The sequence below is a fragment of the Scatophagus argus genome, chromosome 16, assembly GCF_020382885.2.
Source record: "Scatophagus argus isolate fScaArg1 chromosome 16, fScaArg1.pri, whole genome shotgun sequence".
NCBI lineage: Eukaryota > Metazoa > Chordata > Actinopteri > Scatophagidae > Scatophagus > Scatophagus argus.
In genome coordinates, this window is record NC_058508.1 from 6616295 (window position 1) to 6636348 (window position 20054).

The following is a 20054-nucleotide window of genomic DNA, read 5'->3' on the forward strand; positions in this document are numbered from 1 at the left end:
TCTTTGCTTTTATAGTAAAATTTCAATGCAATAAGGCCTCTTTTGAATTATAAAAAGTCAAATGTATTGATTTGAAATGTATTCAATATAGACACAAAAAGTTTTTGAACACCTCAATTTTTCCTGTTTTCTATTGAAATTCAAGCAGTTCAAATCCTAAGAATAGCTTGAAATGGTACAAAGGTAAGTGGTGAAGTGCCTTGAAGGTAAGGTTACCCAAAACTGAAAAATAATGTACATTTCAGAATTATACAAAAGTGCCTATTTCAGGAGGTTGATCAAGCCTTGAAAGTTGGTGCTACCAATTCCTACATGTGTCCCAACTTTTCTTGATTACTTACAACCCCTGACCCCCTGTCTGTATAAAAGTAGCGTTGGAACACACTGTGATACCATACCCTCATGAGCATTATTTGAACAATATTGTACTGCAGAAAGTAGTGTTGATGGAAGAGAGACAGACCATCATAACACTTAAAAATGTAGGTCTTTCCTACAGAGAAATTGCGAAGAAAGTCAAAGTATCATAAGGCACTCAGAAACTGGACAGGAAGAGGTCTGGCAGACCGAAAGCCACAACGGAATCGGAAGACCAGCTTCTGAGAGTAGGCGGCTCACAGGACAACAGCTCCAAGCACAGTTTAATAGTGGTCGTAGTAAGCAAGTCTCAGTTTCAACTGTGAAGAGAAGACTTCGAGTTGCAGGTTTGACAGGTTGAGTTGCACCAAGAAAGCCATTGCTAACACATCAGAATAAGAAAAAGAGGCTTGCCTGGACCATGAAACACCACCAACGGATTACTGAAGACTGGAAGTTATGAACTGATGGATCAAAATTTGAAGTCTTCAGTTCATCATGCAGGATTTTTGTAAGCTGTCAAGTAGGCGAAAGGATGGTTCCTCATCAAACATGGAGGAAGAAGCATCATGGTCTAGTTTGGGCAGGGGTTGATCCTACAGCAAGATAATGACCCAAACCATAAGTCCAAGCTATGTCAGAACTACCTTAGGAAAAAAGAACGAGATGGTAAGCTTGAAAACATGGAGTGGCTGGCAAAGTCTACAGACTTCCACCCAATCGAGCTGGTTTGGGATGAACTGGACAGAAGTTGGGAAGAACTTCCTGAAGGATATTTGATTTCCATTGTAGAAAGAACACCACGAGTGTGTTCAGCTGTTATATCTGCCAAAGGTGGCTACTTTGATGAGTCAAAGTTTAGAACACATTTCGGTTTATAAACACACACACACACACACACCTATGTGAATCTGCACTGATTCCTCACTTCACCTGTCTGCCAAATGATTGCTGTCACTTTAGGCCAACTGCCAGTATGAAACTGTGTGTGTTTGTGTGTGGTGTGCGTATGAGCAGCTGAGAATGCAGTGTATTTTGTGTGTGTGTGTGTGTGTGTGTGTGTGTGTGTGTGTGTTTCTTGCTCTCTCTCTCTCTCTCTCTAAGTCACTCACTCTATCAACCTCTGTCTCTCTCTTGCTATCCGTCCCCCTGCCACCCACTGAACCTGCAATGATGGACGGCGGCGAGGTTACATCGGTCCACACAGCCGCCTGTTTCACTGACAGAGGCTGTGAGAGTCTGCAGAAGCTGTTACTCTCTTATTACAGCCACAGACCTCACGGGTCATGAAAAGATATTGGTTGTGAAAAATACACCATGGAGTCTGTAGGAACATCTGTGTTTTAGTGGCACAATGTTTCCATGGTTTGGCACAAGCAAGTTTGGCACTGGGATGAGAGAGCAGAAGTGCTGAAAAAACTATTTAGAAAATTAATTTATCTTTGGATGTTGGATGGATAAAACAAGGAATTCAAAGATGCGATCTTGAACTAGGAAATTGCATTTGGCATTTTTCACTTCTATCTTGCTTGTAAATTGTTGTTAAAATAGACGATGTAGCAAGGTAGATTTCAAGGCCCCCTACAGAATGTTGCAGAAGCCACACGCACACAATTTTACTTATTTGAAAGACAAATGTGTGTTTTTGAGGTGTGTAATTTTAAATAACCTGTAGTATCTTGGTTATGTGGTTTTGTACAGATTTCTCTCTCTAATTTAATTAGCTCTTGTCACAACTGGCACATGGTGTTTCATCATTGCTGACACAGTCACTGTGGGGTTGGAAGAGCATGTTAATCACATTACGCTTTGTGGGAACAACCATCACATTAAACACCACATTAATAAACGTGTGAGCATGACTCTGTGTCATATTCAGAAACAGCCAAGTGTTAGGATGTCAAATCTCCACCAAAAACATCAGTATTTGACAACCTGGAAAAAATACTTGAAACTACCTTTGTTCTTTAAGAATTTTTTTTATCTAAGCTCTGTCTCTTTGAGGTTGCTAGTTACTAGGAACCAACCACAGGAAGTACTTTTGTTATTGACAGATTTTATCTTACACCTGCATAGTTCTTTCAGAAGTGAAATGTTAAGCTAACTCTGGAAAACTCTTAACAGAAGACCACGAATTAATTGTTCAAGTTAATTCAAATATTTACTGCAGCAACTGAACTTACATTTTTAAGTTGAAGCAGGTGGTGTTTAGTCCTGCATATCATGCCTTTAGCTATTTACACAGACAGAACATAATGTATCATATGTATGGATGAAGTGTATAGAATATGAGTTTTCTGCTAGTCTATGCCTTAAAATGTGATTGTAATGTAATGACCATTTATGTACATTGCAGAAACACGTCTCTCTGTATGCTATCCGCACACAAAAGACGGTAAAAGGTAGTTAGAGATGGTGCAAGTGGATTGCTACACTTTTTCAGATTGCAGCAGTTTAAACATATTCAAGAGGAGTATAAGACATGCATTATGACTGAATGAGTCGACCACGAGAATGTGGACACAAACAAGCCAGGATTGGCCTACACAATTTGCATTATCTTACTAGTCAGTGTGTTTCAACCCACTTGTGTGTCTATCATATGCATCCTGTTCACTTTTGCACCTCATAAAGGGCTACTGTGTGTGTGTGTGTGTGTGTGTGCGTGACTTGTGCATGAGATGAAACAGCGTATTTCCTGCGCTTTGTTCCCTTTCTCAAAGTTTCACGATTTCAAGAAACAAATGTGGCACTAGCAAATTAGCAGTCGCCATTTGTTTATGAATTTCACATATATATGTCAGCTAAAAAAGAAAGACAAATAAGCATTCGTTTTCAGTTTGTTTACTGACATCCAGTCATCATCAATAGCTTTCGTTTCCTAAAGTTTCAGTTTTGTGCTAATGGACCCGCCCACCGTCCGCCACCGCCGCGTCCGCTCCTCTGCTTATAGGTGTTGCCTCTTGTCATTCACACCTTTCAGCCATTGAAAAGACTGAGCGAGCTCAAAGAGGCGGGGCATGACGCATTTCGTGGTTGTTAAAAGAGCACGCAGCAAAATTGAGATTTTGAATCACCGTCAAGGTTTTATTGCCAGCAATTCGCAGGGGTGACGAACAGTTGATCTTCAACAAATACAGGTAATGATTTGTTTAGCGCTCAGTTTCGTGTCTAGCATGGCGTCCACATTACTCAAGGCTGCACATTTAAAAGAAATAGCGCTGTTCAATCGTGTTGCCAATTGTTTAATGCGCATTTTACGCGTAAAATATAACCCCTACGAGGTTATAATGTGTGTGTATACGCGTATTTTAAACACAGAGCCGCGCAACAGGCCTGCAGAAATGATGAGGTAATTCGTTTTTTGCATCTTACAGACTTCACAAGTGGACGCAGAATAACACATCGCTGGTCATCATGGCAGTGGACGGATGTGGCCTCGTCTGCAAATACATCCTCTTCATTTTCAACATTATCTTTGCGGTATGTCTGTAAAAAAAAAAAAAAAAAAGAATTAAAAAAGTGACTATATTTTTTTTTTGTTTTTTTTAAGTGAAAAAAAAGAACAGTTTTTTTGTTTTTATTTGTTTTTTGTTTTTTTGTAAGTGGAATTACAAATTGGCTCCCAGTTGGTGCGTCAGTGGCAGAGCTTTCGTTTCTTCTGAATACCAGCCCAGGTGTCCTGTAACTTTCATTTCCTGTGTTTAAAAATATTGACCAGTGCTTAATGTCACATTATTCACATCTGCGTTCTAATTAGAACATAAGAAGATGATAGAAAACCAAAAGAGACCAAACTTATTCATTCATGCTATTTACATACCCCACCTGCTTTTTTGTTGGGTTTTTTTTGTGCTTGACATGTGCTGTCTTGTTGCATTGTGTTTTGGTGCGTTTTTGCTGTTTGAAAAGGTTAAATTGTTCCATTTGTTTACCTAGCTGTCCCACAGTTGTCTTATTCTCTGGGCTTTAAGTTCGTAGGCACCAGCTTGTTTTCAAGCATAGAGCAGTTTCAGGTTCACCATTTTTTCTTGCTTTAATCCTTGCGTTAAGCACTTTGTTCTCTCTAAGAATGATTTTGTGTGGCAAGTTAAGAAAAAAGAAAAACATTAAAATAAAAATGTTTTACAACTACGCACAGTATGTGATTTTACAATGAAAAAGTAGTACCTTTTCGTGCAGGGAAGTTTAAATAAGAAATTACCATGCCACCATCATATGAAAAAGAAAAAAGCATCTCCAGCTGTCAAGGAAAATATTTCACCTGACTTGAGCACATACACAACATTACCGACGAGGTCTGAATGGAGACGTGAAATGTTGAGAGCAGGAAATATTGTGTGCAGCACATTCACAGTGTGGTTTTGTTTTATTTCCATGCATTTGCAGCTGGTGGGACTTGTCTTGTTGGGTCTTGGCTTGTGGCTGAGGTTCAGCCCTGGCACCAGAGGCATCTTCGAAATAGAGGCCCTCAACTCAAGTGTATTTGTTATGGGTCAGTACATATGTTAAACAAATTTTGCCAAATGCATAGATATTTTGAACAACAATCACAGATTTGTGTTTGTCTACTTTTTTTTATCAGTTGTGACAATAATGATAGTACTCGGGTCAGTGATTCTGATTGTGGTGTCGTTCGGAGACTACGGCGCCTGCGGTGAGAAAAGATGTGCACTGCAAGTGGTAAGATTTTTTTCTTTATACAGTAACGTCCCTTTAAAATGAGGAAACAGCCATGTTTTCGTTTTTTTGTTTGTTTGTTGTTCTATTCTGCACTCTCAAGCCAAGTAAATGCAAAACTGCAAAATAAATTGTTCATCTGAGAAAAATCTTTGAGGCTAAGCTATGTACTTATTTGATAAATATAATCACAGTTACTTTTAAGATTCTGATTATTTATAAAAAAAAATTCTTCAATGATTAAAGTGAATAATTACAGTTTGCACAATCCTGTTGCAATTTTTAAGTGCTGGTCAAAGTTATCATATTGACATTTAGTCATTTAGTCTTAAATGGTGAAACTCGATGGCCCTTTGCTTGAGGTGCTCAAAGTGCTAAAAATATAACAATTTAAAAACAGCAGGAAGAGGCAAACATTCATCTTTACATCCTACCCAATGACAAGCAAAGTCTGCCGTCTCCTGGTACCATTCCATCTCCTCAGTCTCTGTTAAAATGATTTCACTGACTTGCTCATGCTTGTGCTTCAGGATAATTCCTGTAGTTCCTGTGATGAGACATGTTTTCTCCAAATTTTAACCGCAAAGAATCAAAACGGTTTCACTTTCATGTTGAGCAACCCCCACAGCACATAAGTGGTAAACTAATGGAGACAAGAGAGGAATATAAAGAGACCCTTTGGTTACTCATACCTCTGAGCTCTCTGAATTCTTGGTTGTAGGTGACAAGCTTTATGCTCGTTTATACACAAAAACTGGCATGTGGCATTGTATCCTTAGCAAGAAGATTATAATAAATTGTCCAACATATGAGTTAAAATATGTTGAAATTCTCTTCATTCTTTTCCCTCCGATTTCCTGTTTAATGGTTTCCACTGTTCTCTCAGTCTCATCTCAGTGTCCTTGTGGGAAAAGTTCACAGGCATTCCTTCACATAGCACAAAGGCACAGACTGAGAAGGCTTGTGTACAGTGGGGAGAAAACAGACCGTGTGAAGACATTTCCAGAACTTAATTTTCAGTTGTGAATATGAGCTGTTTTCCAGCTCCAGAGGGTTAAATACCAGGAACTAAACTGTTACTATGACTCATTTTAATCAAACTGCCTATCCAGACATGTTTTTTTTAAGTGTATCAGCCTGAACCCGTCAGGAAATCTGTGAGTCATTATTTTTTTAAAGTTACTGTAAGTGTGAAATTGAGAATTTCCCCACTGAGGTGCTAATAAAGATTTATCTCAGCTTATCTTAAATGAGTATTTCTTTGTCAGGCCCTTAACGTTATACATGCTTTATTTAAGAGGAGAAGAATATTGCCCTTTAAACTGATTTGTATGGCATTTTTTTTTTATGTAAAGTCCAATACTGGTGAAAACAAAAACAAGAATACATTTGCATATCCTTGTTTTTATGCACATGCAAAATAGTGGGAGAATGATGGAACAAGTATTATGCTGTTAGCTTACTTGTTCTTGTATTAAATTGTTTGATTCTGGTGGTATGATTAGGTTTATTTACCTCTTCTTATCCTTTCAGTTCTCTGTCCTTCTGGCCTTTCTGTTTGTCGCTGAAGTTGCTGTTGCAGTGCTCGCCTATACCAAGAGGGATCAGGTGAGAGGGAAATGGAAAAGCAATAGTAGGATAAAAAATAGAATGAATAAATCAGTAAATACCTTATTTTCTTATGACCATCATGTTGTGTTTTAATCTTTGTCATGAAGGTTCAGATGAACATTGTGGAGTTCTACACTAGCTTGTATGCTCTGTATGTGAGTAGTGGTGGAGACCCAGTCATTGGTGTCACTCTCACATTCATCCACAAAACAGTAAGCACAAACTTTTTCCTTTTTTCCAATGTGATAAAGAGCACAGTTTAAAGTTTAAGCAGACAGTCAGGTCACCAATGCATATAGCCAGAAACAAACACATTGGTTTATTTTGTTTCTGGATTCCTTGGAAGTTCCTGGTTTAGAGGCTCTTAACAAGCCTGCACATGCTCCCTACCTACCAATGTACCAATGTTAGCAGAGCTATCTAATTCCTGTAGGCCTGAGCAACCACAGTGACCACAAACACTCACAGGTGTCTTCAAAATAAAATTACTGCGGGGGTTACCCTGAATTAACCAGCTAACGTTAGCTGCTGCTCTTACATAGCTGACACAACCCTGCTTAGCTAGTTAGCAAGATAAGTAACATCCTGGTTAAGATATGAAACTAAACGGAGGCTCTATGTTTTTGTCTCTCTTTATAACAGCAGTAAGTTGAGGCAGAAGTTACTCTAACATCATTGTCGCTTGAGCTCACAGATGGTAATAGATTACATTTGATAGCAGTTGTTCAGTATGCTAATTTAATTTAAGAGACTGGGTGCATGAGACTAGTGACAATGCAACGGTTCATAAAGGGCTGCTCATTAATATCATTTGGTCTTCCTTGGATGATATTAATGTCTTCATCTCTCTCGCCTGTAGCTTCACTGCTGTGGGGTGACAGGGGTCTCATTGATAGAGATCGCTAAAAACACCTGTCCTGATCCAAAAGGTTTCTCGGATTACTTCATCATGAAAGTAAGTTGGCGCTGTTGTACATCTGTTGACTGTTAAGTACTGAATGGTTCTGAGCTCATCTTTGAGTTATTGTTGCTGTTTACTTCAGATGTATAAGGTATAAACACAATCTTCTTTTTTGGTATCCCTACAGAATTGTCCTGTGACCATCGCAGAGGTCTTTGACAGCAGAGGACCAATGATGATGGGAATCCTTTTTGGAATTGGAGTTCTGCTGGTAGGCAACTGTGTTACCATACAATTTAGACAGTAAATGAAGTTAATGTTTTGGGTGATATGGGCTGGTGTGAGAGAGAGAATATGTTGCAAGATAATTTAACAAACAAAATAATTCATTTGCATTATTATTTATCACTCTGCACATTTTCATTGCTATTTTGTATTTAGAATCAAATACCGTGTTGTGTGTCAATTATAAAAAAAAAAAACTATGCCCACTAACTTATATAAAGTTTCTTATAAAGTGCAACATATTCAAATCAGAGCAGGGGAGTGCTGTAGATGCTACTGAATTTGTGTCAAGCCACCAAACCAGTCAGAGAGGAAGCCAAACAGAGATCTTTTAATTTGTTGCGCTTTGATTAGGTCTCAGTTTGAGATAAATGCTAAGATGAACAGACTAATATGGTCATACAATGACAATGCTCATACTTGAGTGTTTGGCCAGTATGTTGCATGTCATCATTTTCTTATTAGCACTAAAAATAGCAGAGATTACAGCTGATGGAAAGTAGTTTTGCAGGTATTTGGTCATGAATGCAAAGCATTAGTAGTATGACTGTACTCTTAGTCTTGTTAAGTATTCCGAGCCGTCTTCGCAACACCACTTCCTGTGTTGACTGTGGTGGGCTTGAAGATTGTCATCTTTAAAAAACAAAAGACAGTGGGTCTTATTTAAAAAAACAAAAGACAGTGGGTCTTATTTAAAAAAACAAAAGACAGTGGGTCTTATTTAAAAAAACAAAAGACAGTGGGTCTTATTTATACTGTAGTGCAAACATAGCACATACTGTAAAAATATGAAATAGTTAATTAGCATCAGATTCGTCAAAACACAGCACTGAGGGTACTTCCTGACTGAAAATGGAAAAGTGAGACTGATATGAAAAAAAAGCCGCATTCAGTTCTTTGCCTTTAAACATATGTAATTGTGTCTTTTGCTCTTGTTCATAAAGTTAATCACCATGTTCTAACCATTGTGCATCCCTCTGTCTCTCTTTAATCAATACCCCCTCCCCCTTTGGTTTAAAAACATTTTTTTATTCAATTTGTCATTCTCCCAATCACTGGCTCCCAAAGATCATAGCTCTGATTTGCAGCACAGTCCTTCTTAAAACGATGCGTCAGTCCACCTCATCTCCTCAGTATATCATCCTGACTCACTCCACTTCCGTCCTGGCTAACCCTCAACCACCCCAGCCTGACTTTGTCTCCACCTCCAACACCCACCCTGACCAGGACCCAGTTGTCTTCACCCCTCTCACTGTTGCCAACATCCCCATGGTTCAGGCTTAGTGCTCTCCTGTCAGTTTGCACTCTGTCATACAGTGTTGGTTTTATTCTACTCTCTCTTTACTGCTGAACATTGCTGAACAGCCCTTCACTGCATGGTCACTGGCAGGTGTCTACCCCTCCCTTTTAGAAGAAAAAATCCAACCTAAAAGACTTAAGGCACAACTATAACTATAAAGTATTTTTATTTTTGTCCACAAAAATTATTGGCCAAATGCTTATATGCCAAGATTTTCACTTTTTAAATATAAGAGCAATGGCTGCTTATTGAGTTACTTATTTTGCACTCATTTTCAACAATCGTTAAGCTTCATAAACAAGCCACTCCTTTCCGTTTAAAGCTTCTCCCCCATTAGTTTTTTTTTATTATTATTGTTATTGTTGTCTTGGTTTGTCCCACCATTAAAGGAGGCGGTTTCTGGGATTTTCTCTTTTTTTTTTCTCTCATTTTTTGGTAACATACCTACAGTTTAACAGTACATGTCCAGGTTTGGATTTTTTCTTGAAGTGTTTTACTTATTCTTCATTGTACACATTTGCCTTCAAAATTTAACAGCTTCTCTGTACATGGCTGTAGGCTGATAGGTAGCACAGGCTTGCAAGTGCAACCTCTCTCTCCCAGATGCTTACTAATTCATTCTATAGCTGGTGTAATCCAGGCTGTTCACTGCACAACCCTCTGTCCCATCCCTGCTCCCTTTGTGTATGCATGACAGATCACTGCGATGGTCTGCACATCTATCCTCTGGAAACAGCTCAAGAAAGTCCACCAGGAGGTCACCGCGTACTACAAAAATGTGTACTAAGAAGAAAATTCGAATCCTTACCCTCTTATGCCTCATCAACGGAGACCATCGCTGGAATTTAGGCTGAACCAGCAAATCAGTGCCTACAGACTTTTCTCTGTAGGCTAGTTCTACAACTTAACTAGTGTTACAATTGCATTTTTATGACCTAAAATGTTTCAATGTGCTAATAATGTGACCCATTAAGAGCAAACACTTTCATCAGAGCATTTGACAACTATTAATATTTTATTCTGCTTTTTTTAAAATAATCATTCATCATGTGAAATGGATGTTGCTTGTAATTAGCAATTATTCATCCAACTAGAAACTAGACAGCATGTGCTTTCTAGACTGACGAGCCTGTACATCATTGTGGGAATAAGTAAGTAACCCAAGACTGAGAACATATCCATTTAATAACTGCTAGGAAGGTAAAGGGAGATCTTGTCTGTTACACATCTGAACGTTCCATTAAATACTGCTTCTGATGTTTGTGTTTCTGTGTTGCCACACGTGGAAGAGTTAAAATACTCTTTGAGCCACTGGCAGATATGACAAAATGTGCCAAAAGAGTTATGTGTAAATGCATAAGGGATCTTTTTTTTTTTCCAACTGTTTAATAAGCTTTTAAGGTGAGATTAAATTGACACCACGTCAGAACGTAATGACAGTTAGTTTCACCTTCTTATTACTAAGAATTCATTTCTACACTATAGAACTACAATCATTCAAGGGTACCCTAGACTAGTTTCTCTTTTGCCAGTTTGTTTTTTTTTTTCCTCCAAATTACTTGCATTCATGACAACATTCACAGGACTAATCAGAAAAGCACCTCATTGACAGAAACATTCTTCATGTTTTCTGATTTGAATCAGTGAAACACATTGCCATTCCCAGACGTCATGTTCAGCCATTTCAATTCACTCATGTTTCCATTCCTGCTGAAAGCTTCTGTGACCACATACAAGTACAATAACGTTGTCCTGTTCAGAGAGAAAACTGAATGCCTCAAACTGCTTTTGTTCTTTATCTGTACTGTGCAGTAAAATATAGCATTGTTTTGAAGCTCACAGTTTTTAAAATAAATATTCCACAGATGGATTTTCTTGTGTCCTTATAATTTTCACAAAACAACAAGGGTGCAGTTTTGTAAAAGTGTCTTTATTTATTCTTTGCTCGTCCGTCACTGTTGGGACCTATGGGGGGAGGGAGAAAAGTGGATGTAATGAAGCGTCTCTCAGAGGCTAAAGCTGATGAGTCACATTTTTAGACACACATCCTCAAACTTCATGTGTTTGGCTGTTTGATACTTCTCTAGCCTTGTTTTAGGTATATTGCATCATTTCCTGTGTATAAAGCTCTTTGGAACTAAGCAACACTATGTAGAAGTAGAAGCATGTAGAAGCATTCAAAGGGATTCCATCTGCACAGCATTTGGGGACTGGAACCCACAAGTCTTCAGATTATGTTGAATATGTTTCTAATAATATATATGCGTTAAGCTTACTGTTGACGCAGCCCACAGTGCAGTCACCATCAGCAGTAGAGCACGCCTCTGTCAAGCACAAGAAAAAGATCTGTGTGGAGGGGGAATATAAAGACAACAGGGGTTTTACTATTTTGTTACAGTATTCTACACACAAACACAATTATGAATGGTCAAACTGTATTTAACAGTTTTAAATCAGCCTGTATTTGAAAGAACTATATTAAAAATCACTTGTATTTGTTAAGTGGAGTTACCTCTGGGTCTTCTAGGTGAGAGTATCCTCTGTTAGCTACGTAGATGGGACTTTCTGAATGAGACAGAAAACTATAAATTATGATCCTCCGGATGTGATCAGACCGTGGGGAGTGAAGTAACTGAGAAAAACCCTGGCTGGGACAGCTGAAAAAAAAAAAAAAAAAAGGATGGTTAAACGGTTAAAAAAAAAAAAAAAGTGTAAACCACATGCAAGACACAAAGACATTGACATTTTGAATACATTTTCCCAAAACACTATGATTCATTGTCAAGAAAGCATTAAAGCTCACAGTAGACTAACAAAAATTGAGCTGGTAGTTTTTAGATATTTTTATATTTGTGTTAAGATGACTTGTGTTGTTATTGGTCAAATTGTGAAAGGAGCCAAAATAAAACTTGGAGATGTCAACCTTTCCACCAAAGCCTTGCAATAGGTGTTTGAGTTGCAAAATTAGCTGCTGTTCTCTGTGACAGGACACTTAACCAAACTGCCACCCCTGACACCCAACAACTGTCAGATCAGGCCATTACCATTCCATGCTGATACAATTTGGCCCATTATTGGAGGGGGAGCAGTTCTTTTCATAATTTGGTGATGGCTCCTCAGATCTTACCTATAATCAATGAAAACACAAACTACACTGCTATACGAAGAAGAGGAGACTATAATATACTGACACGAGCTGCTGACTCCTGCAGCTGCATGAAAGAATCAAACAGCACCACAATACAACATACTGAATGTGGAGGATTTTCAAACACTTGTGCTTTGCAACTACAAAGCAACACAAACATTTAAGCATGTTAACACCATTCTTTATCTTTTCTCTCTCTGTAACACACCCATCGTAAACAAGCATCCAGCTGGCATACGGAGCAGGACTGTAAGCCAGGCAGGAGTGAACCAGCAGAACCAGGCCTGGCTCTGGGGGGTCCAGTAGTCTCACTTCCACATAAACTGGTCTGCCTCGAATGAGGCCAAGAGGTAGATGAGCCTCAGGGTGGAAGGTGGTGAAGGACTCATCTAAGTAGAAAAGAATAACTTAACAGTCTGTTGACTGACAACTAGATGGCAAATGTTGCTTCAACATTAACTTGACACTTCTGAGCACCAGATGGAACTGTCAAAAGGTCAAAAGGTAAGCTTAAAGAGAATATGGAGAAACCATCACCTGTGGCAATTCTCAGTTGCACAGTGACTACAGCTGATGTAGACAGAACAGGATGTGGACGAGGCTGATTAATCATATGAAGCCTCACTTCATGTTGAGAAGCTGGGGAAGAACTACATTCCACCATCAACCTAAGGATCAACACATGCAAACGACATACATGCTATAAGACAGAGGGCCATGGAAACACACATAACACCACCGTGGATGCAGAGGGTGTCTCATCCCAAACTAAGCTGACACAGCATTTTATAGGTCATTTCATGTTTATATTTTATCCATTACAGTTGCATCTTGACTCATGGGCCCAGAAGGTGGAAATTCAAGGATTCAAGGAACTTTATTGTCATACCAGCTCACATTCACGTTTATGGTACGAAATTTAGGACTCAGGTCCCGGGAGAAATAAGTAGAATATAAAAATACAAGATAAAAAGTTGAATAAAATAGAAATATAAGCTAAATAAAAATAAAAAGAGAAAATGCATAGAAATGCATCTATTTGTCTGATGCTTTGGAAGCAGTTGCTTCAAATGATTGCAGCAGTTATTTCCTGCCTAACGAAAACGCAATGTCAGCCAGTGGTCATTTCTGCTTTTCAGCTCCTGTAACTAGCTGACCCCACTGTGTGAGGGTTTATGTATGTGTGCAATTACAGGAAATTAAGATAAAATACGTACATTGGAACTCCACCTCTTACCAAAAATGCCATTTGAGAGCGTTGAAAATACCTGTGATATCAAAACCATGTTGACAAAAAAGGCAAAAACTTTGTGGAGGTCCTTGCAAAGCAGTTAAATGTGTTAAATGTCTCTTGAAAATATGATTAACTCTGAATTGATCACTTTTTTTTTTTTTTTTTTTTAAATGTGTCCTAAACATACCTGACAGGAGAGTCCTCATGCACAGAACTGTAGTCTCGCTGAAGAGAATCAATATCACAGACTTCCAACAGATGAACCACTGTCTGTCTGCCAAACATCTAACAAGGATTTAATATGAGGGGGCTGGTTTACATAATGTCACAAAGCAACAATCTGATGCAGTTAAGTGCAAGTGAACAGATATGTGATCATGTGGTCAGCCTTTTGGAGTTCTGTATACATTCCACATAAAGCAGAAGTGTGCCTTACATGTTTGTTCACTTCACAGTCATCCAGGAGGACGATGTAGATGTCAGGGTCAGAGGTCAGCCTCTGCAGAGTGCAGGACACATTAATGACCTCAGGGGAGTGAGCCAGGGGGGGCACTGCGGACTCCAGCACCGAGTCAGGCACTGCAAAGATCAAATGCTGTCCCACTGTTGCACACACACAGAAAATAAATTAATAAAAAAAAAAAAGTTGATTAAAAATCAAGCTTAAATATTCAATTCTGAGTATTGGGCATCAGCTTCTCATCTGACAGTGACTAACATTTTTCTTCATTGGCAATTCATTTTCAGATGTGCACTGACAAGGTCTGTTTTGGGACAGAAATCTGACACGAGGCCAAAGCCACAGGGTGGGTCAGAGCGAGTGTACAGCTCTTGCCTTGAGGCGTTCTGAGCGCAGAACCTGAACTAGGAGAGCTAGTTAAACTTGAATGGTTCAGCATATGAAATAAGAGAATATATTCCATACAGGTGTCAATGCACAGCCAGAAAGGCTTGATTGATGTTCATAAAGATTCACAGCGTTGTTGTCATTTCAAAACACTTGGTATTTGCTGCTCTCGCACATAACAAAAACAAAAAGCCTGTCAGTGATGTTCTGCCCCCTTGCGGTGACCACAGGCAATTAAATCACAGGATTTTACCTTTTTTACCTTTAGGATGTCACCGTTTACCTTTCACATCATTATCCAGTCTCTCTTCTCCTTCATCACCATCAGGATGCCCAAAAGAATCATATGGATGCTGTGGTGTGATATCATGGTGATAGAGGCCATGAAGGGGACTTGACTGAGGCATGTTGGGATATCCTGCCTCAGTGGCAGAGTCTGAGGGAAGCAGAGATTCTGATTTTGAGTTCATACTGGTGGTGGGATGCACTTGCTCGTTGTCCACAGACACTTCAGGATGGTAGAAGAGGTGGTAATAATAGTAAGGATGCAGAGGGTCAAGGTGAATGTCATACATTGATTTTGTGGGTGGAGCAGTGGTTTGAGGTTTGTGATACAAGTGCTGCTGCGGTGGGGAGGAGGACGCTTTAAGTAGAGGATCTAAAGCTTCTTTGGATGAAGTTGGAGACACATGACTGAGTAAACTCTCAGGTCCATAATACAGCTGGTAGTAATGAGAATAAGGATAATATTCATCATATGGGTAAGAAGGAAGATTATTTTTGGGGAAAAAGGGTCGTTCAGGAGGAGAATCTGCATCAGCATGTTGTAAAGGAAGCTGCACCTCTTTTACACCATCACTGTCAGACAAAAGTGGGTGTTTGGTCCAGTCAGGGCTATTTTCTTTAAAGTGAATCATTTCATCTGGGTTTGGCTGATCTATGTATAGATGAAACTTGTATTCTTCATCATCTTCTGATGTGTGAGGAAGTGGATCAACAAAGGAGCTCGACTTTGTGTTTTGATGATCAAGCAAATTTGTTTTTGAGGCCACGTCAGGATTGAGAGGCGCCAATCTTTTGGCCTGGCCCCTAGCAAGATATGGAAAGTAAGACAAGTAGCGGTACGGATATGGCTGCGGAGGATAAGGTGTATAAGGTGCACTTGTTGGAAGAGTGTAAGGATGAGAGGCAGCCTCATGCTGAAAGAACTGGTCCAAGTTAAATCTGTTAAGAGCCTCAGACACTGGAGATTCAGGGTTATGAGACTTAGGATCTGGATCAAGGTCTTGAGGTAGGTCAGGAAGAGGGACTTTAGGCTGATGGTAGTAGTGATAGTATTGATTGAGGGTAGGGCTGTGGGGTTGGAGAGGAAGTGACTCGATGTGAAGTGGAAAACCTGCATTTGAGGAGGGAGAATGTGCAGCACTACGCTTTTCAGAGAGACCTAAGACAGGAGTTTCTTGATTCTGCTGTAGATCTGGATACAGCAGACTTGAATCCCCCATATCGCTTAGAGATGACTGAGAACTGTGGACACCAAAATTCAAATCGGATTCTTTTACAGGAATCTGCTGGCCGTAGTAGCCCTGAGAGTCTAAATGGGAATTGACAGAAGGGTAGGCCTGTAGCCCATATTTAGTGTCAGGAGTTGAAGGTGAGGGAGGATGGGGATTATATTCGTCATATCCATCTGGACTTGGATACTTGTAGTGATACGTAGGGTGAGGATAGTAAGGCGGGGCCAAGTAGAAAGGTGGAGTCCATGGAAATGTCTCCAGGGATGCTGACGTGTGCTCTGCTGGCCCTCTGGTTGGAGGACCGTTGACCAGCGACTGATAGGTTAGTGGGAGTTCTTTAGGATAAGAGACAGGACAGGCCAGTGTGAATGTTGTCTCTCCTACTTGAAGAGAAAGTGTGTATTTTCCATCCTGAAAGAAGACCAGAGACTCTGTGAGAAACCGTAAAGAAGACAACCACATACAAAAAGTTATGTACAAGAACAGACAGCAGATGTCTGAATTCTGTATGAAATCATTCACCATTCAGTATTCTAAACACACTTATGATATCTTCAGTATCAAATACTGCGCAAGTAGAAACAAACGATTTGTCATTTCAAGTTTGGGTATTTAATGTCTTCTTACTTCTGTTTCCAATCTCTATGATATGCCTGAAAAGTTGATTGATCAAGAAACTCCCTAAATACTAGGATAAATGTGCCAACAACAGATTTAACTTTTGTGCACATACATGTACTAAGAATATACTTTGAATGTCACATGAATAGTGTTTACTGTTAATTCACCTTTACTGTGATGCCACATGCAATGAATGGAGCAGCAATAACAATCTCTGTGTCTCGTCTGTCCAGAGTGTAACCACACTGCTCAGCAAACAGCATCAAAGGGGTCCACTCGCCTCTGACTGTAGAGAAAAAAAGTTTTTTTAAAAAGTCTGGTAAATCATAAGAGAGGGAGGAAATGATTTGAGTGAACCAAGTGCTAATAGAATAAAAAGTAAGATTTGGCAATTACCGTTTACCCTCAGCGCCTCTGCAGCAGACAGTCCCTGCACTTTGACGGTCATACCATACTGAGAGCAGCAGACGGAGGGTGGAGACAGTAGGCCCACGGCCTGTGACCAGATTTGAGAGGTTGGGCAGGACATCTTGACTGGCGTCCCCCTCCATAGCAGAGGCAACACATAGCTGTCATCCTGAACACATGTTTTAACAGCATTTTTTTTTTTAGACCATTACTGCTGCTGGCTAAAACTGTTCACATCCACTCGAGAACACAGATATATAATTAAACAAACCTTGGTTTAAAAAAAAAATTAAAAACATGAGTCAACAATCTTCTCAAAATAATATAAGAATGTACCAAGTCATTTCAGTTGAAATCATCATCTTCATCTTAACCCTGTTACAGCAGCCTGTTATTCTTGGCATGAAGACCATGATGAGCAGAAATGTTTCAGAAGCATATTAAATCAGCCACATCAGAGACAAAGGGTAACCAACATGCCACACTGGCCCATTTTATCACATTCTCCACGACTCCAGGATGGCAGTAGCCGGTTGAGTCACATCAGCAGCAATAAACTAATCTATGCATCGGTATCCGACCTAGAGAACAGATTGCATGAATCCCATACCTCCAGTGTGACATGGCAGGCATCATACTGAGATGTGAGACTGAGGTCCGTCCATGTGGTCTGTACAGAGTAGCCACACTGTGGTGGCAGTTGGGAAAACGGCACAGATGACTCATTCACTGAGACATAAAAAGACACAAAACCATAACTTCACACTTATGAAAATGCACATAAAAAGACATTGACATAACAGAAAACAGACCCATGTATAAACTGGAAATGGAGGATGGATGTCCCCAAAATAAAGCAGGTTTATTTGTAAATGGAGAAGCACTACCCTCACTCCGGTCCAGCCGCAGCTGTACAGCTCGTTTCCTCCTGACAGTCAGGGTCATGGCGTCATCTCCACACTCCACCACAGGCTGCAGCCTCTGCCAGATCTCCTTCGAGTGTCTGAGCCACTGACCTCTGATCCTACCCGGGCCTTGTAAACAGAAACAAACCACTTCAGACTTCACAACAGAGAATACAGTGTTTGTGTTTGCATTTTTGTCACCACTTGGGTCTCTCAGTAAAGAAAAATATGGAAACTAAACACAGTATATATCTCCCATGATCAGAATTAGAGTTTGAATTACTAAAGAATACTGGCAAAAAACACAGCACACACAATCCCTGAAGTGAAAGAAAATGCAAGGATGTATTGATGAAAGTCCGTTCCCACCTGAAATCGTGTTTTTTTTTGTGTGGCATACTGTTGTACTGATGTAAAATATTTACCTTCATTTCACAACTGTCTCAACGACCAAATAAATAATGTAGATGAAAGCCATACTTGATATCACATTTGGCATATTAAAAAGACATTTTCTTTACATGCCTGCCACTTTGACTGACTCTACAGCAGCACCGTGTCTCCAGTTCCAAACCTGCTACTGAACAGTGAGAAATGTGAACACTGTCACAAAAAGAAATTCTGCAAAAGAGACAATGATGGTTTAACAGTTTAGAGCTCTGGAAAATATTCATGGTTAGAAGTCTTGTTGGCATTATGGATTATAGAAACTTATTATTATATTATTATATAGATTATAGAGTGTTGAGAGCTGCCATGTGGAACCAGTTTGAGATACAACCATCCCATGAGCAGAACTGGTAGAATCACAGAGAATAGACATTATACACATTTCAGATAATGGGATTAACTTGGGATATGCTCACTGACAGCAGTACATGGTGGAATCAAAGGAAACGAAATGGCAGGTGCCTTTGCAAAATAAGATTTACTTCAGCGAGCCAGAAATTAAAAGTGATTAAGACCACACTGAAGGTAAAGTGGCAAAAGCACTGGGAAGGAGAGAGGGCACTGAGATCTACATTAAGTAGATGAAAGAAAGCTTGGATTTAGATCCACGCACATATCAGTTAATCATTCATTTATAAATTTATTACATTTATATAAATCACGTATTATTGAGTGATTGGCCGAACGATTAACTGATTTAATGAATGAATGTAACTTTGTCTAGTTGTCACACTGCTGTTATTGTGAAATAAAAGTACAACTCACAATTACCCTAGTGTCTCGTATATGGACGCACTTGAAAACATTGTGGAGGCTAGCTTGCCCGTGTTTACGAAGAGGAGGCTGGCTTGAGCGCAGTCTTACACTGAAGAGGAGGAAGAATTCCTTCAGCTTACCTGAAACAGCAGAATCTGACTGGTAGCCTGCACTTGGGACGCTTGCTTTAAGTTGACCAGTAATGTAAAACTTGCCGTGGACGACAGGCTTAATTTTCCCTTCGTTGCAGACCTCATCGGGAGGATTAGTTGAAGTGGACTCCCACTCCCCCTCCGTTTGCTTCACTTTCTCCTGATTCTTGAAGCTTCTGTTGCTCGAAGTAGTAGACGCCATTCTGAGTTTGTTTGTCCGTTCAGGCCTTCCAGAGGTTTTAGTCTGTGTCTCCTCACCGTTGTCCAGGTTGTCAATGTATGGAAGACTTCTCGAGTCCAGGTGTAACCGTCCGCCCCCTCCTCGGCTGGGGGGATGAGTGAGGCCTCCGCTCGTTAAATCGCGCTTCCTGTCATCGTGAAGAATCAAATGAGAGTTTGTTTGCGATGCGTAAACAGTGGACTCACACCAGCCCACTGGAGGTAAAGTTATTGTTGTGATGGTGTAAATGAGAAGGACACCGAAGCAGTATCCTTTTTGTTTCAAATGCATTGCAGATAAGAGTTTCTCTGTGCGCACCAAGTCGCTGGGACAGAGCGAACAGCAGCAGTATTTTTGTAGTCTTCGCACCTGCTCACTAATTGGACTTAATTAGTCAGATGGCGCATGCTCAGTGGCTACTGCTCAAACGCATCATTTTTATTTTCAAGGTTTCAAATAAACAAAAAGGTGAAAAGTGGCAAATTACATTTACTCCTGTATTGTGTGTAAGCACAATTTGCAAGTACTTGTGCTTTACTGGATTACAGGCTTTTTAAAATTCCATTTCACTATAAAGGGGGACTTTTCACTGCCCCACAGTCATCTGACTGATCTAGTTCCCACTTCACAGGAGAAGAGTTAAGTCCGCTGCACTCTTCAGG

General features: G+C 39.9%; 2 protein-coding genes across 7 annotated transcripts; one reads left to right on the forward strand and one right to left on the reverse strand.

Annotated features, from left to right (window-relative positions):
• The first annotated feature begins 3337 nt into the window (after positions 1–3337).
• Positions 3338–11004, forward strand: zgc:65811 (uncharacterized protein LOC393524 homolog). Of its 3 annotated transcripts, XM_046415218.1 has the most exons (10): positions 3338–3497; positions 3735–3840; positions 4747–4852; positions 4943–5040; positions 6571–6645; positions 6756–6860; positions 7508–7603; positions 7737–7820; positions 8903–9127; positions 9832–9974. In XM_046415218.1, the coding sequence occupies exons 2-9, from the start codon at positions 3775–3777 to the stop codon at positions 9116–9118; spliced, it is 846 nt and encodes a 281-aa protein (XP_046271174.1). In that variant the 5' UTR covers positions 3338–3497; positions 3735–3774; the 3' UTR covers positions 9119–9127; positions 9832–9974. The 3 variants fall into 3 exon arrangements, with proteins under 3 accessions (XP_046271174.1, XP_046271175.1, XP_046271173.1); XM_046415219.1 differs by lacking the exon at positions 8903–9127 and having other exon boundaries at positions 9832–11004; XM_046415217.1 differs by having other exon boundaries at positions 8903–9974.
• On the reverse strand, positions 10167–19752 carry LOC124073179. 4 transcript variants are annotated; one of them, XR_006845653.1, is made up of 13 exons: positions 19161–19752; positions 17797–17943; positions 17520–17638; positions 16898–17078; positions 16669–16787; positions 14647–16291; positions 13953–14119; positions 13704–13801; positions 12820–12950; positions 12491–12671; positions 11647–11699; positions 11411–11480; positions 10167–11099 (listed from the first exon to the last, which is right to left on the reverse strand). XR_006845653.1 is itself a non-coding variant. In XM_046415215.1 (13 exons), the coding sequence occupies exons 1-13, from the start codon at positions 19681–19683 to the stop codon at positions 11065–11067; spliced, it is 3555 nt and encodes a 1184-aa protein (XP_046271171.1). In that variant the 5' UTR covers positions 19684–19752; the 3' UTR covers positions 10167–11064. The 4 variants fall into 4 exon arrangements, 3 of the variants coding, with proteins under 3 accessions (XP_046271171.1, XP_046271170.1, XP_046271172.1); XM_046415215.1 differs by having other exon boundaries at positions 11647–11791; positions 17803–17943; XM_046415214.1 differs by having other exon boundaries at positions 11647–11791.
• Positions 19753–20054: the final 302 nt, after the last annotated feature.